The following is a 16,340-nucleotide window of genomic DNA, read 5'->3' on the forward strand; positions in this document are numbered from 1 at the left end:
TAAGTATGGGATTTAATGACATTTATTTGTATCTAAAATGTTATATAAATGTATGATTATCAAGTTTATCATCTTGAAATGTTTGCTAATATGTGTTGCAGTTAATGATCAGGATAAAAAAACATGTTCCTTATGTCCCTATTTTACCTTTATACTTTAACATGTAGGAACATATGTGACTTGTTTTTTTTTTAAAAGAGATTGTATTACTCTATAATTCTTTATGGAAAAACGCCAGTTAAATATCTTTTCCAGTCAGATACAACCCCAAAACCACATAACTGTTCTGTGAATACAACATTCCACTAAAACTGAATTAAATGGTAAGAAACACTTCTCGGACAAACTAGTCTTGAGTCACATCTGAAATTATATAAAGTAATACAATCTCCAAGTATTTACTTTATAAAAAGATGCTTTAAACATGCCAAGACATTTGAGAACTTGAATGAGCGTGTATATTTCAAGGGTGTTTAATATGCTATATGGAGATGTGCTACAGGTAAATCCGGTGCATACATGCATATGTTCTGTATCTTTTGACAAAATACATGTGTGTGTGTGTGTGTGTGTGTGTGTGTGTGTGTGTGTGTGTGGGGAGGTGGGGGTGGAGGGGTGAGGTGTGTGCACTGTGGATAAACCACAAGCTAAACATATGTTCACCTGGATCCTTTTGATCCTTTTGACCTTTCTCAACTTCAGGGAGAAAAGGGGAGAGAAAAGATAAAGAGGAGATATTTAGAATTAGCACGTGTTTAGGGTTATTTTCACGATACAGGGTTGGGGGGGGGGGGGGGTATTCATCACCATGTGACCCTTTCAAAGAATCTGCTGGGATGATTTCAGCTCCAGGGAGTGAGGTTTCTGGGCAACAGACAAACGCCACAAACATACAATAAAGAACAGAAACACTGAAATATCAGCCTGTGGAAAATTGGAAATTAAAAAAGTGATAAGATGTTTGTTAACAAACAGACAAAGGCTCAGACTATTGTAAACAGGTAAGACACACAAACAACTGCTGACTTCATAGACGGGACACACTGAGTGAATATAATACACAAACAGAAGCTGTCTTGTCATCCCCATTCAATAGATGCTCCTTCACTATCTGTGGTGTCACGGTGAAAGAAAAGCCTACCTGTTTGGCACAGCACACCATTGACACAGACCAAATGACTGGAGGAGATAACAATGTAAGCAATGTAAGAATGCATTCAAGTCAAAGGAATCGGCATCCAACCAAAAGAAAGAAGCTTACAGACCAGACTGCTCATTCATGTCCATCACAAACAGATGGTACTACTAAGAAAGGACCCCGACTGATTCAATGTGGTACTGCTCAGATCTCTTAACTGGTGCGCTCCCCACTCACTCTCACAGACAAAAGGCACAGATAAAAACAAGCATGGCAAGAGCAACAACTCTATAGGAAGAAAAGAGGCAGAGGGGGGATGAGGTGACACAGAGTGCTTAAATAAGGAGGAGAGAGACTGGGGAGAGGATGATGAAGGTACTCACGGATGGTTAAATCCATCACTTGAGACGCCAAGCAGAAGACAGGGTGCTCATACATTTCCCTCTTTTTTCCTATAAAAAAGGATCGGGGCATGCAAGAGGCTGGGGTCAGAGGTGGGAAGGCAAGAGGTCAGAGGCTAATGGGAAGAGGGCTGTCCAGGTGAAAACGAAATTCTGTTGGCCAGGAGGCAAAGTGAAATGTTTGGTTTATTTTGAAACCAGCGCCTCACAAGGACAGCGGAAAATAAATTCACATAGCATGGCAAGATAGTAAGGTTTAAGTCCTTAGTATCTTTAGCACCCTGGGGGATTTCTTTCAAGGCATAAACAACATCAGAGTTTCCTATTAAAATATGCAAAATGCATGTCAATGCATGTCAATGCATTAATGCGTATACTGGAAGCAAAAGACACAGCACGAGAGAATAAGACATTATAAAATGTCTTGTCATTGATGTAATTTTGGATATGTAATCCATGCCAGTAAAGAAAGGCCGTGTTGTTATGTCTCAAAGCACATGCAGGTGGCTGATGCTGGTTTGTCGGTGTTCAATCCCAGCATTCCTTTGGTTAAAAGCCACTTATCACATCATCAAGAGGTCAAATAAAGTGAGAACTGTGGCAAAGCCCACAACTGTGAGGGAGGAGAAAAAAGCAGGAGCAGAGAGCAGGGAGGGAGAGGAAGAGTGTGGTCTTCAGCAAGAACACAAGATAGAGGTGAAAGGAGAGCTGCTGGTATTGTCAAGACAAGGGAGTAAAGGTGGGTGGGCAGTGTCAAATCAAAGAGGTAAGAACTACAGTAAGATAGTGGGAGAGGGGGAGTGTGCATCGACTGGGAGCTGGGAGTCAGAGAGGACATTCAGTTAAGCTGAACTCACGGTCCAATCATCAAATGTCAGAGGCCAGGAAACTACACAGCTTGAATAGTCAAGGCACAGTGAGAGATCAGCACATCAACAGATTTCAGGGCTTTGGATTTGAATGCATTTTTACTCACACACCTCTACACAAAAGCCAACTTGACCTACAGAACAGCACAGAGCTAAAGCAGGCCTGAAACAAAGGAGAGAGTTATTGGACTGAGAGACAGAAAGTGACTGACAAACTGTCACAAATAATTTGGGATGCGACAAATCATTTGGGATATGGACACAAATATACCATATACCAAGTGAATTCACCATGTGTAAATAAATAAATAACAGTGACAAGTACAATATCATACTGGAGTAAGAAAGAGGACGTCTGAAAACATACATTCATTGTTAAAAAGAAAATTGGAAAAAGTCTTATTCCACAGACAACCACTGGCTGAGCATTTCAATCTGAAAGCATACATGGTTAAATGACTGCATAGCATACACTTACATTTATAAAAAATGTCATCATTAAATAATTAACCCATTTACTCCAGCAGTCATTTTCCGGCGTGAGGTTGTGTGTTTCTGGTTACCTTCAATTGTAGCATATTCTTGAATCCGCTCGTAGTTCAGCTGAGCGGCCTGCTCCAAACATTTGCGGATCACTCCCTTAACTTCTTCTGGTGGAACTGGGGTCACAATGTCCTTCATCAGGACCTGCAGGCCACATTAAAGAGGAGTTATGTAACCTGTTTCATTATACTACAGTTGTTGTCTCAAGGAGTATAAAATGCTTTTTTAAATATATATATATATTTACAAACCCTCTCCAGCAAAGATAAAGTTGCCTTCAGTGCTCCCTCTGGACGACCGAAGGGGAAACAATATCTACAAAAGAAGATGTAGGCAGAAAATGTAATTCAAGTTGAAACATAACGATACCGTGTTGGGACTTTTGTGGTTATGTGCTGTTTAAGAGTCGGCAGTCACCTGAAATTTACAATCTGGTTTTCCAATATCACACGCAACCTCTCCTTGATGTCCTCAAAGCGCTCCTTCTCGTCCACTTTCACTGTGCTCAGCCCGTCTGGCCTATGAGGATCACACCCACACACTTTAAACCAGCTGTAACCCTGAAGAGGTTCAAGTTATGCAACCTCTCATCTGAGTCCGACGGGTGCTAGAACCAAAAAATTTAACAAAAACACTGGCCTTGCACTCCCAAGGTCCTGCCTGTAAATTGTGTCAGATGAATTTTTGTTCCCTTTGTGTTATATATACAAATAGATGACAGTCTCTCACCTTTTTTGCCGTTGAAAGAGTGGCATTTTGGAATCCTTTCGCTTTCTAAACTTGAATATGCGTGCTTGTTTAGAGGCAGTGCGAGGATCTGGGCTTTGGAGGGCCTTTGGGGAGAGTAGCACCTCATAGCCCAGCGGACCCCAGTAATTGCTGCCCTCTCTGACTTTAACGTACGCATGGGAGGATGAATAATATGGACAGTAAGAGACTATGGCAACAAAGGATAGAGAGAAAAGAAAACAAAGAAAAATGGTAGAAAACAAGGAAATAGGTAGATACAATTGATTAACAACCAAACATGTAACACAAAAAGCTACAAAAAGTTTACATACAATTAAACAAACATAAAAATGGCAAAATTAAATAGATGGAAGACAAAAAATGCAAAACATGCCATGAAGCTGCCTTCTCTATTCTGTTCTTGTCCAGTGGGAATTTGTGTATCCACCTACACTATATGAGCTATCAGTTTGCATAAAGGAATACAATCTATATTATCATCTTCATGTGCTTTCAAATCCTGTTCAGCAATGTATCTTACAAAGCACAAACAAGTTAAAAGAAGGGAGTAGGGCACACCTGTTCCCATGGACATGGGATGCACAAAAAGCGAAGCTGTAGTGAAGAAGAGTGGGGTCAATAATAGCCCCACTTTCTGCTCTTTCCAGCAGATCACGCAAGTAACACAGATGTCTGTGACAACCTCGAACTCCGTTCCTGGCACAGTACTCATCCAAGACAAACACCTGGCCCGGGCTAAACCATCCCTGCACAACACAGACACAGGAGGGGGATTACATTGCCGTGTATCAGCTAACAAACAAAAGCCCACCGCTATGAATGTATTTATGTGGTGATGTTCTGATGTTTTGACGGGCATGGGGAGTCACTCACCAAGCAGCAGAAGGTGTCATTGAGCCTGTGGTCCAACGTGAGTCGCTGCACCATCTCAAAAAGCGATGCGTGGTCAAAGCTACAGGGGTTAGCGGAGATAAACTCATCCATGCCATGTTTCTGAGCTCTGTCAGCATCTATCCAGCCAACGGCACAGGGGAAAGAACACGGTTCAGAGGAGAAGACATTAGTGAGGCAGGGGCAAACAGCAAGTCTTCGTCACAACACAGAAACAGGGATTTTTTTGTACTACTTATAAGGGCAAATTATAAACACTTACAGCTTACATTGTCAACTTGCATTGTGTCAGACAGCGTAAAGAGATTTAATGTATTGGTGGATGAGATTCTATTGATCTGAAGCTAAGCACAAAGGCATAGGTGCTTTATATTGTATGTGCATGCAACTTAGTACAGTATGTCACATTCCCTGATATTTTGCATGGGAAAAAAACCTTAAGAGATCTAAAACATGTTTGAAAAAGTGCTGGTTAGATAGATTTAGATGCATTTTTGTATTCAATAGATTCTGCCATTCGCGATTGTTGAATGTCACTCAGGTCCTGACAAATATTGGGATGTGTGCCAATAAAAAAAAGACAAAAATATGGCAAAGGAATAATTCATCTGAATACACTGTAGTGATAAGAGTATAAAGTGCAAATTAAAAGAAAAAAAGGTCTGTGGTAAAAAAAAAAATATTGATTGGAAATTTGCAGATTCTTCTAAAGTTATGGATCCTTGGAAGTCATACTCTTTCAGATTTGTATTGTTGTTGTCTTGCTTCATAACTTTTGCCATCAAGAAGATTTTCAGACTTTTAAAAAAACTAAACCTGCTCTGTGAAATTCAATGAAAAAAGAACATTAGTAACATCAAATTGTGAAAAAAAATAATGTAATGAGACTTTGATGAAACCCATGGTGACAAAAACATGATGGAATAATCTGCTTTGTATTTCTCCAAACCACCAAAGATAACAGCTACTAACTGTGCTGACCATGGTTTCTTGTGCTCTGTAAATAATACAGCTGTCAGAAACAAAATGATGGGGATGAGGATGATTCAAAAATAGATAAGAGGTGTCAGAGAAGTCATGTCCTCGGTATGAGTGACAGGTGTCATGTCCATGAGACACGGACATGAGTGATGATGATTTGGGAGTCGGGGTGGGAGGTGGGGCCTGATCTTGGCTGGGTAGGTCTGGGGCAACGTATAGAGCAGAACTGACATCTGTCAACCTCCAGGTCACTGAGAGGGAAGAGGAAGGGGGGTAATACGGATGCTAAACATTCACTGAAATATATATATATATTTTTAAAGGAACCTACAGAGGGTTACACTTCAGGAAATTAGTTTGTTTTTTACTGCAGTCTGAGAAGAAACACCTGTTTGACAACAAGTAAAATGTGGACGATGAAAATAAGAGATTGTTCAAGGAAGAGGGACAAGACAGGGAAGTATAAGTTATAATGTAAAAAAAATAGGACAGTTAACACGTGAGGGCTAACACCGAGGGAAGAGAGTAAATGGTAATATAGGTGAACCCAGTGCTTGGTGAGGAGACAGTAACAGGATGAAAGTGGGTAAGACAGCCTTTTAAATGGGACAAGGGTCGGACAAGTGCTGGACCAAAATGATGACCACAAGAGGAAGATTCACTTAGGACCAAGTTACAAAGAGAGTGATGTTGTGGATCCGTGTAAAGATAGTGAGTTACATCCAAAGAGTGAACAGAAGGTGCCTGGGGTTGGGCTATGACAGACAGTGAGTGGGCTTTATCTGCTTTGTTGGGTTAAATGAGGAAATGGAGTTTAAGTCCAGAATACACTCAATACTACAGTACCAGTATCATAACTAACAATACTGATAATGACTTCAACCATAAATAAAATTATCAAATTTTCAAACTGAAATAGGTGAGTACTTTTGCATACATATGTAAAGTATCACATGCTGGAGAACATTGTGACTTTCATTGAGGTTTTAAATGTCATGCACATTTGCAGACCCATTTTCAAATTTGCATTTTTATCTTTTTTGGCATTCCTTTTTTTTTTCTCTACGCATTTGCAAGTTGACAATACTTGAATATGTTGCAGTGTAATTATGATCTCTACAGAGCAGACTAACAGGCATACGACTACCGGAGAACTCTAATAGGGTAGCAATACAATTTAGTGCAAGTACATGGGTAAATAGCATGAAGCCGACAGAGGCAAAACTGTGTCATTCTCTGGGAGATGGGGGGAAATGAATGAAAACTCCTGTATTTGTACAAAAGTATGGACACATGACACATGTGTTCTCCTATTCAGGCAAACAAAGGGCAGTCAAAATAAATCAAAATGAGAGCTCTCCTAACACTAGTCTAGCTTCTATCTACAGGCCGATCTACTGTAGGAGCGGGGAGGGGGATCGGGGAGTCCGGAGTATTTTATCGTAGGAAGGGGCGGCATTAGCTACTCCTTGTCTTTGGCATTCAGAATACTCCGCATACATATTTGCCAACTCTCATCGAGGAAAGTTCAAAGAAAAAGAACTAAAAGCATTTGAGCCCTCTGAAGTAAAGCATAATCAACACTTAAGAAGTGTCAAAATAGATTTCACTCATGCAGGAAATATATTTTTTGCATCACAGACTGTCATCATCATTCACACTTTATCTACACCTCTATCTTTGAATCTGAATCTATAGAGACAACTGATATTTTTATCTAGCTGTAATCAAAGAATCACCGACTTGTTTTGAGCTCTAAAATGTATATTATTGATAATACATTTACATTTAAATCGTTCTCATGACATAGACATTTTGAGCTTGCTCCTCTAATAGTATGTCACATGTTATCATATCATATCATATTGCTTTACTCTGAGGGATCCAGTCACCAATATGAATAAAGAGAGAAGGCAATTATGCAGTTACAACTATAGTTTCAACTTTAACCATTACTGAGTCAAATAATAAGCTCTTAGAATAAAATACATGCATCCTAAACTGGCCCGAATGGATGCTTATACTTTGATCCTCAAGTTGAGGTTGTCAAAAACAAAAAAAAGGCATCAACTAATATCTAAGACATGAGGCGAGACGTGAAAAAAGGAGAAGAGGGAAAGAAGAGAGAAAGAACGTTGCATTTGTCAGATAATCGGCGGGGATTATCTGAGCTGTGCCGGCTACAGGGAAGCACTTACCCTTGAGTCCAGCTAGAAGACAGCAGGGTAAGAAGGGACAAACCAGAATAACATAAAGACTAGCAACAAGGCTGGAGGAGAGCAATCACGAGAGACCCTGACCTAGCAGCTGCATTACTCAAGTAGGGTACAGGCAAAGCATGAAGAAGAAAACACAACTCAAAAACAACAACCTATACCAACATGAGAGTTTGTGGGCGGTGGTGTGTGAGTACATGTGAACTTGACAACAGATGTTGAGGCATATTAGAGAGAGAGAGAGAGAGAGAGAGAGAGAGAAAGAGAGACAGAGAGAGACAGAGAGAAAGAGAGAAAGCGCGAAAGAGAGACAGAGACAGGGGGAATAAGAGAGAATTTACGATCCTCATCACTCCACTGCAGTTTATTTTTTTCTGGATTCTGGACAAGTACTTAAGGAGTTAAGAGCTACACGTTAAGTACTGTCACTCTGTATGACAGCAGATCAAACAGAATACTTAGTTTTAAAAGGGACATTGGCAAACATACACCGACCAAGATGAAGTAAACCCCAAGTTAGTTTCATGTGTAAAAGATGCCCGTGTCTTTTTTTAAAGCAAAGAGACTATGAAGGTCCTGGAAAGGGTGAAATACTTCACACTTACATTAGTTGTGAACGTGTTGGTAACAGTCAGATAACACATCACAATTGTAGCAGTCAATTTAAACATGCTTTAAAGGAGCACTCCACATATTTCAGACAAAGATCAGTCTCCTAGTCGTGGTTAGTACTACTGAACCTGTGTCAAGTCTGAAGCCCCATTCAGACTGGAGACTTTCTCTTGGGAGGTGGGATGATGTTAACATTACCTCCACTGGTCACTGATTTTAATCCCGTTTAGACCAGATTTTTTGCTCACAACCCCAGTAATAATTACTGCTGCGATTACCTACTGATTCTCTGCAAACTCGCTGGTCCAGCTGTTATTTAAAACCTTGTATTGTAAAGGGGACTTCATACTACTTTCTTTTCTTTGTTTGAGCTCAGTGTGAAAGGTTATAACAGACCTACAGTATTCAATATGCAGAAAGAAAAAAAGACCCTGTAAAAGCTCAACAAATGGTTGATTGTGTCAGCTTTATGTAGGTACTATTAATCTTGTTTTAGCCCTTTTTAAGCCTATATTTCCTTACATATTTTCCCAAAAAAGAATGGAAGTACAATACTACATTGCTGGAGTACCCCTTTAAGGCATCTATGATATCCTCACATATCATATTAATTTGTTGTATTTTCTGTACAATCTATTATACAAAAAGTCCAACACAATAAGCGTGCCTTCATTTATTAGAACACTTGCATATGTGATGTTTACCACTTGGTATGAAACTGGTTGATTTACAATTTTGTGCAGATCGCTCAGAACCTTCATAGGACTCTTGTTTACGACCAGTCCACTGCAGCAGAGTCAAGAGGGCTGTGTATGTTATGGTCCCAGTGCCATTCAAGACCGCCAGGGGGTGAAACATGTACGCGTGGTGTGCCACAATGTTTCAGGGAGGGGATAGGAGGTCTGTGCCACTGTGAGGAGGCTTTGAATGGCAACAGCTGGCATCAGAGGAGTCAACTAACCACAAGAACAATCACATACTGGACAAAGAAACCAATGGAGAAACAACATAGAATTTATGTGATAGGATTCTGAGTAACTTATCAAATTCATGTCTTTATAGTTTTACTCCAATGATATGATTAATAGAGAATACATTTTCGGCTTTAAAAAAAAACATGTATTGCAATTATTATATATTTTTGTTATAACCTTGGATGTTCGATTTTTTAGTATTACTAAAAAACGCCAATTACTTTTTCTACATTTATTCTAAAAAACAAAACACAAATCATGTTCTTTAGAGTTGAAAAATATATAATTATTAAACTATGGAGTCAAAAGATGCACACAAAAAGTCATGTTTTTTTTCTGAATAGCAGGATCTATTATTGTGGATCGGTAAAAAGTATGCAACATTCAGTGGGTCAGAAAAGCCTATGTTAGTGTTGTTATGGTCAAAGACACGCTAGTTTCTCTAAAATACGAAAATGACTGCCAGCAAAGACTTGAGTGTACAGAGATTGTGTGAAGACAAACGTTGCGGAAATAATTTACAAAAAAATACATATTTTTCCCTTCTTTAATGAGGGGGAACACAAGAGACAACAGAAGTTGGTACAGATGCCACACTGCTGTAGACAGTCTTACCTTCACTTTGCTACCTGACCTGTGGGCTGCTTAGAGGTGCAAGTACAGTGACAGATTGGTTAAAACTTCAGACATGTTGTCTGGCTTGGCCGTCATTCAGTGACACAGGAACCATCTGAGAAACTGTCTCAGAACCACAGCTGCCTTCACAGCTGCCCTCTAGAGCCACGGCTTGAATAAAACAGGCCTACAGCTAGGACAAGCTCAACACTCCCTAGCTTTGTCAGTCTGACTTCAACCCCAGCAGGCTTGAATGTTTAAATCTTATGTGTGGTGACCTATTTAGATTTTTAAACAAAGTGCTGTGCGATAAAGTCTTTTTCAGGTTGGTTGTTCCTTTTGAACAGACTGATGGAATAGCATGGAATTGCACCTTTAGCAGCTGTGGAAGTGGTGACAATGAGTGAAAGTCCATCAGATGCTGGAGGGATCTGTGAGAGACCAAGGCATGTGTGTGCGTGCTTGCATGTTAGTTCTACCACCACGTTTTGTGACTGCAGTGTGGAGCGCGTGGCGTGAGACATTTATGGGTTAGAGCTTTCACTGCATTGTGGATGAAAGCTGCGTTCTGCTTAAGGGACCGTGTTTATTTCAGGCTACTTACAGAACTGAGAAATGGGTGCATCCATTTGGGCTGAGGCACCCCCTTTGGAGTTGAGTTTCTGGACCTGAGTGGGTGGGACAGGCTTATGGGACTGGCCAGTGGCACGATACATGGCCTGGACCCACAGGATGCGGTCCTGCTCGTCATCGCTGGCAAAGATCACAGTGTCGCCTTCCTTCACAGCATTGAAGAAAGCCCGGCCACCATCCAAGCCTGAGACAGCAGGATGTTAAAGAACAAGTAGTTAGTGTTTTACAGTGTGTGCTTACATGAGCGTATAGTTACGTCATGTCCAGGTGTGCCGTGTCACCTGGCTGGGGGTCGCTGTAGTCCACAGTATACCCGTCCAACTGGAGAAGCTCTTGCGGTTCTGACTTTTTCTCTCTGTAGCTGCACATGGCGAATGTATACTGACTCACCTACAACACATAGGATTAGCGATCAATTTAACAAGCAGGATAATTTAATTATATACTCTCCTTGAGTAATTCAATTTAAAGTAATAGTCTGTTCATTTTAATGGGAAAATGAAGAGTCAACACATTTCAACAATTTTCTTTCAAAACAAACACCAATATTATTTGCATGTACTGCCTGTCTATATTGTGACTCAGTTGTTTCAAAATGATCTTTAGGAATCTAAATCAGAACTTTTTTTTAAGGAATTTGACTCGGTGAATGGTGCATAACAATAAACACAGTGCAATAGTATGAGACACAATTAAAACTTTGAAAATATGAAAATGTACAATAAATATGGTGAACAAATAAGAGTATGTTAAAATAAGTACATTATTAAAATGGCATGTGTATATAAATAGAAGAAAACAAAGATGTGCAAGGGTGTGTAACTGTAAGAAATTCTCCTTGGGATGTAAGTGAGTCAGTGGGGGTCCCGGGATTTATTGATGAACCCAACCGCAGATGGGAAGACACTGTTTTTGTGACGTGAGGTGTTGGTCCTGATGGACCACAGGGCCTGCCAGAGGGTAAGGACTAAAACAGTTGGCAGGATGAGAGGTGTCGGCTACAATCTCTCTTGCCCGTTCCAGGGAACAACACAAAACAATGTGCACCAACACACCGAGGCAGCCATCTTGAATTTAACACTCATGACTGGGCTAAAAGCCTGAACGTAAACAAGCTCAACAGTGATGCTTTTACGATAACTCACCTGCACAAGCACAAAGAAACGCTTCTTCCAACGCTTCCAAACATTCTTCCCAAAAGCCCACAGATACCTGTCAAAACATTGTCCACACACAAAGAGACAAAACCAAGTCCACGTTACAATGACAACACTGATTGGTGCATATACCTGGTTCAGAAAAGGTTCATTATATGCGATAAAAATATTAGAAAGGTTTAATCAAATTATTTCAACATAAAACATAATGGTTTCATGAATGAAATAGGATTGATTTTCTTTGATACGTTATATAGTTTTGGAAACCTTATAATAAAGATACATATAAACTACACACTATCATCCACCAGGGGGAGTAGTGCACTTCACAGTGTTTTTCCATGGTACGTGACTAGAAATGAGGCCATGGAGCTGAGAGGGCTGGAGTTCTACATGAAAAGCAAGGAAAATGAAAGACACACAGGAACGTCACTACATGGCTTACTTGGCAGAACATCTCTTACCCGCAGTGTTTCATGTTCTGTGGTTTGTCCATACGTATAGCCAGTTTGATCCTCAGATCTTGGTCTGGACAAGCCTTGGTCACAGCCATCTTGTGGAGCTCTGACTGCTTGGGGCTGTTAGGAGTTGGGTGGAGGACAACCTGCACTCAAATAAAAAAGCAAAGCAAAAAGTAAGACTCTATAAATATGAAGTGAATCTTTGAACAGTGTGTTTGCAAAGGCTGGTGATTATGTGTGTTTGTGTTTCATATTTTTTGAAAGTGAAGGAATAAAGTGAGGGTAGAGAAACAGAATAGTGCTTTGCTCTGCCCCCCTGAAGAGGAGGCCTAATCTCTCTTTGCCGAGTTAAAGAGCTTTGAGGAAGCCAGCCTTCCTGCCAACGCTGCTGCAGTGGGAGATCAAAGAGCCTTGTCACAGCCAAGGTCACTGACACTACAGGGACGTCTGAGGCGTTACTGCCCGGACGCAAACACCACCATCCTTAACCATTTATCACAGTAACCTTAAACATTTACACCTCGGGAAAGTGCAGGGTGGAGAACCGATAAATGTTACTGCTCCCTCTACATTTGAGTCAGAGGAGCTCAATATTTAAACAATACTCAAAGATTGAAATATGATGTTAAAAAACTATTTTATGAGAGAAGCACTGCGGCATAATTCCCTCACAAAATTCAAACACGAGCATAATATCAAAGCAATGTAGAGCTTGCAGAAATGCTCAAACAAAAGTAAAAAAGCATTGGAAGTGGAGCTGCGTTTGTGTATTCACAAAAGGCAATCTCACATTGCAAATTAATCAAAAGGTTATATCTAAATCACATCAAAGTGGCAATACACTGGAGGCTCAGTTGAACTTATTCAAATCAGAATATCACACAGTTACCCAAAAATTCAACTGAACACACTTTTTAAAATTTATTTCTATGTTTATTTTACAAGTAGAAGAAGACGTAATTTGTTTGTTTGTTGTGGAATGCGGAATGCAAGTCCCAATTAAAGTATTCTCGTGGCTGTGTCAGTAGAAATAAAACAATAGAAATATTACCCTGCCCAGTTCTTTATCCTCCAATGCTAGCACCCCTGTGCTCTCTGTAAACAGTTTCACCTTGACAGCAGGCAGAGGGTGTGTGGTGGTGAAGTCCCCTTGGGTGCCCCAGCTGAAAGACACAACAAAAGACACTCCAGAGGTTAGCTTCCATGGCAGCCCGGTAGCACAGTGGTCCCAGACAATGACTTCATCTGCAGCAATCATTAAATAGCCTTTACTTTGTCAATACAAGTGTGGAAGAGAGACTTCACCCCGTTCTCAACATTTCCCAATAAAACCTTGTTTAAAAATGCAGTGAACAACACAAAAACAGGCAAATTATGTAATAAAATAAAATAAAACGAAATTTGAACATCCTTTCAGTCTTCACATCATCAAAGCCTTGAAATATCAGCTGACATGTCACACAGATCTACAGCATGTCGAAGGCAGGACAAAACCACAGAATGTAACTCACACACACACACGCATGCACGCACGCACGCACGCACGCACACACACACACACACACACACACACGCACACACACACACACACACACACACACGCACACACGCACACACACACACACTTTATTCCTCTGTCTCACCACACTTGCTCTAAATGTATTCCTGCTATTTATATACCAGACATTTTTAAACCTGCACTTGGCAAGATTATTATATAACAAAACACCCATCTTATGAGCCAACATTATTTTGTGGGTCTGTAACAGAGAGATGCAGAGAAATGTCACAGACGGGCTAAAATTAACTTTTGCTGTCAAGTGCATTGTATTTATTTAACGCCTTACCACTCAGATGTCTCATAACAAAGACAATTTACTTGTAGAACATCTTTTAAACACAGAGGTAAATCAAGTTATAGTTATATAGTTTAATTTATAATAAAATATTATAACATACAAAAACAGATTAAAGGTTGTAGTTTAATTTCATACCACCCTACATAATGGAGCACACACAAGCTCATATTCACTCTGAGAGGCTCTTAAGAGCCTTCAGTGCACCTGACCTGCATATCTTTATTTAGAAACATGGGAGGACTCAAACTCCACACAGAAAGTAGGAGGTTAAAAATGTTACCTCAAGATTGTAGTTATGAGTCACAGTTTAAAGGATTTCAAAGATTTAAAGTCTGCTTTACATTACATCCTAAGCGATTTCAATGTAAGTGGTGGGGGGAAAACATCTACAGTCCTTGTTCAGTGTCAGCCAAAGCTAACACGACTTCTCAAATCAAGTTACAGTCAGCACAATTAGTGTTTCTTTGCAGAGCTGTAGTAAAAGGATAATAACACAAAGAAGAAATGTAATACTAAAAAAACACAAGATACCTGCCTGCAGTCCAACTAAGCCTGCCGAAGCCTTGTATAAGGACTATTAATCTATTCATATAAATAGGACCCACCAATAATTTTGTTGTGGCCAATATGAATGATTAAAGCAATCATTACGGCTTTCGATGTATATGAGCATGTGAATATTATTTTTAGATACACTCAGAAAAATGAACCTACCCTTTGAGAGAAAACCTCTAATAATGACTATACCTCATCACCAGCTTCGCCTCCACAAGCCCAAAAGGATTACGCATGGAAAATGCAGTTTACTGTAAATATGTTACACAACATATATGGACTTGTGTTGCTTTGCACTCCCATCTGGGGCTGCCAACATAATATAAATGCCTGAAGTATGGAGGACATGGTGTCAATTTCAAGCCTTAGAAAGCTGTTTTCCTTGTAACCATTTCTAGCATTCATAATTAATTGAACTTAATGTACACTGTAGTTCCAAAATGTGCAGAAAAGCTGCTCACTGACAGTGAGGTGGAAGTTGTGAGCAGTGTTGATTTCAGATGGACACATTGTGCTGCCATGAAGGTGACCTTGTGGATCAATCCAAGGTTTATTAATAAATGTGACAGTGCTGTGCTCTTATAGCTCTTACAATATATGAAACTGTTTGTGCTCAAGTAGGTCAGAAATAAAAATATATAAATAAAAAACTACAACAATAACAGAAAATAATTGTTGTGGCAATGTTAAGAACATCAAGACCTTAATTAATGAATCTAAGTAAAGTGTATAATTACAACAGTAAGTCTGAGCAAACAGTTACTGAACACAAGCAATTACGCTATGCAAATAACCCGCAGTAGTATGTGCATTAATACATGTATGTCACACACACACACACATGCCTCTCGCCTTGTTCTCCTCTAATCCCTTCTCTCATTCATGTCCCTCCATCTCGCTCATACTCTCTTCATAAAATGGCTCTTGAATTAGGGAGATCAGAAGAAGAATTTGGGCCATAAATAGCTTGTATTTGCATGAATGTTTCATGGACATTTTCTCTCTCTATCTTGTGCAGTGCATTAATGAATCAGGGTAGATATATTGAGCAAAAAATATATACTTTGTTTGCCTTTAGGACACCCTTCTTGTTATGAATCTGGTCTAGAATAACAAAGAATGAGGTAACAAATTATTTTAGGATACATGCAAACCGCTGGGACTCCAAAAGAAAGAAAGGGAATTTACAAACTCTGCCATTTCATTTCATACTTGACATACTGTGGGATTACACAATACATTTTCACAACTTGGTCGGCTGAGTCAGAAATCACCCAGTCAAATAGGTTTTTGGGTGCAGCTGTGAATCATGAATGACTCAAGCAGCTTTAACAAAATAGACACAGGAAAGGTTTTTGCTTTCCTAAAGGTTTAAAGGGTTTGCCGTTATGGCCCATCACAGTGCAAAACCAAATTACCATTAAACCTAAACATTATTTGTATGCATGTACATTATTTGCATGTATTTCATAAAGAGAAGGTGCAGGTAAACGGTCGACTTCAACTGCCAGAATTCTGGAGTAAATTGTAAGCTTTGCCCAAATGCACGGTTCCTTTTCATTTTAAATACAGTGTCTCAAAGTGCTTTTGAGAGTGCATCATCAAACACATGCACTGGAAATGTCTTCCTGCAAACAGTTTGGCAATGTACAATAGGTTTTCTCTAATATTTTCAAAGAGGATTT

General features: G+C 39.7%; 1 protein-coding gene across 9 annotated transcripts in view; it reads right to left on the reverse strand.

Moving 5' to 3' along the window:
- Nucleotides 1-16,340, reverse strand: part of cadpsb (Ca2+-dependent activator protein for secretion b) — a gene marked incomplete at both ends in the record, with an annotated part of 62,899 nt that overhangs the window by 14,955 nt on the left and 31,604 nt on the right. For 2 of the 9 annotated variants that reach the window (XM_079217624.1, XM_079217619.1), the window contains 12 exons: nt 664-696; nt 1,522-1,590; nt 2,972-3,095; nt 3,203-3,266; nt 3,369-3,470; nt 4,260-4,447; nt 4,575-4,711; nt 10,595-10,807; nt 10,905-11,013; nt 11,769-11,835; nt 12,245-12,384; nt 13,293-13,404. In XM_079217624.1, coding sequence (XP_079073750.1) covers nt 664-696; nt 1,522-1,590; nt 2,972-3,095; nt 3,203-3,266; nt 3,369-3,470; nt 4,260-4,447; nt 4,575-4,711; nt 10,595-10,807; nt 10,905-11,013; nt 11,769-11,835; nt 12,245-12,384; nt 13,293-13,404 — 1,358 coding nt within the window. Of the gene's footprint in view, nt 1-663; nt 697-1,521; nt 1,591-2,927; nt 3,096-3,202; nt 3,267-3,368; nt 3,471-4,259; nt 4,448-4,574; nt 4,712-10,594; nt 10,808-10,904; nt 11,014-11,768; nt 11,836-12,244; nt 12,385-13,292; nt 13,405-16,340 lie in introns of all 9 variants that reach the window. The other 7 variants (XM_079217626.1, XM_079217623.1, XM_079217620.1 and 4 more) reach the window with 6 other exon arrangements.

This window comes from Taurulus bubalis (genome assembly GCF_910589615.1).
Source record: "Taurulus bubalis genome assembly, chromosome: 5".
Lineage (NCBI taxonomy): Eukaryota > Metazoa > Chordata > Actinopteri > Perciformes > Cottidae > Taurulus > Taurulus bubalis.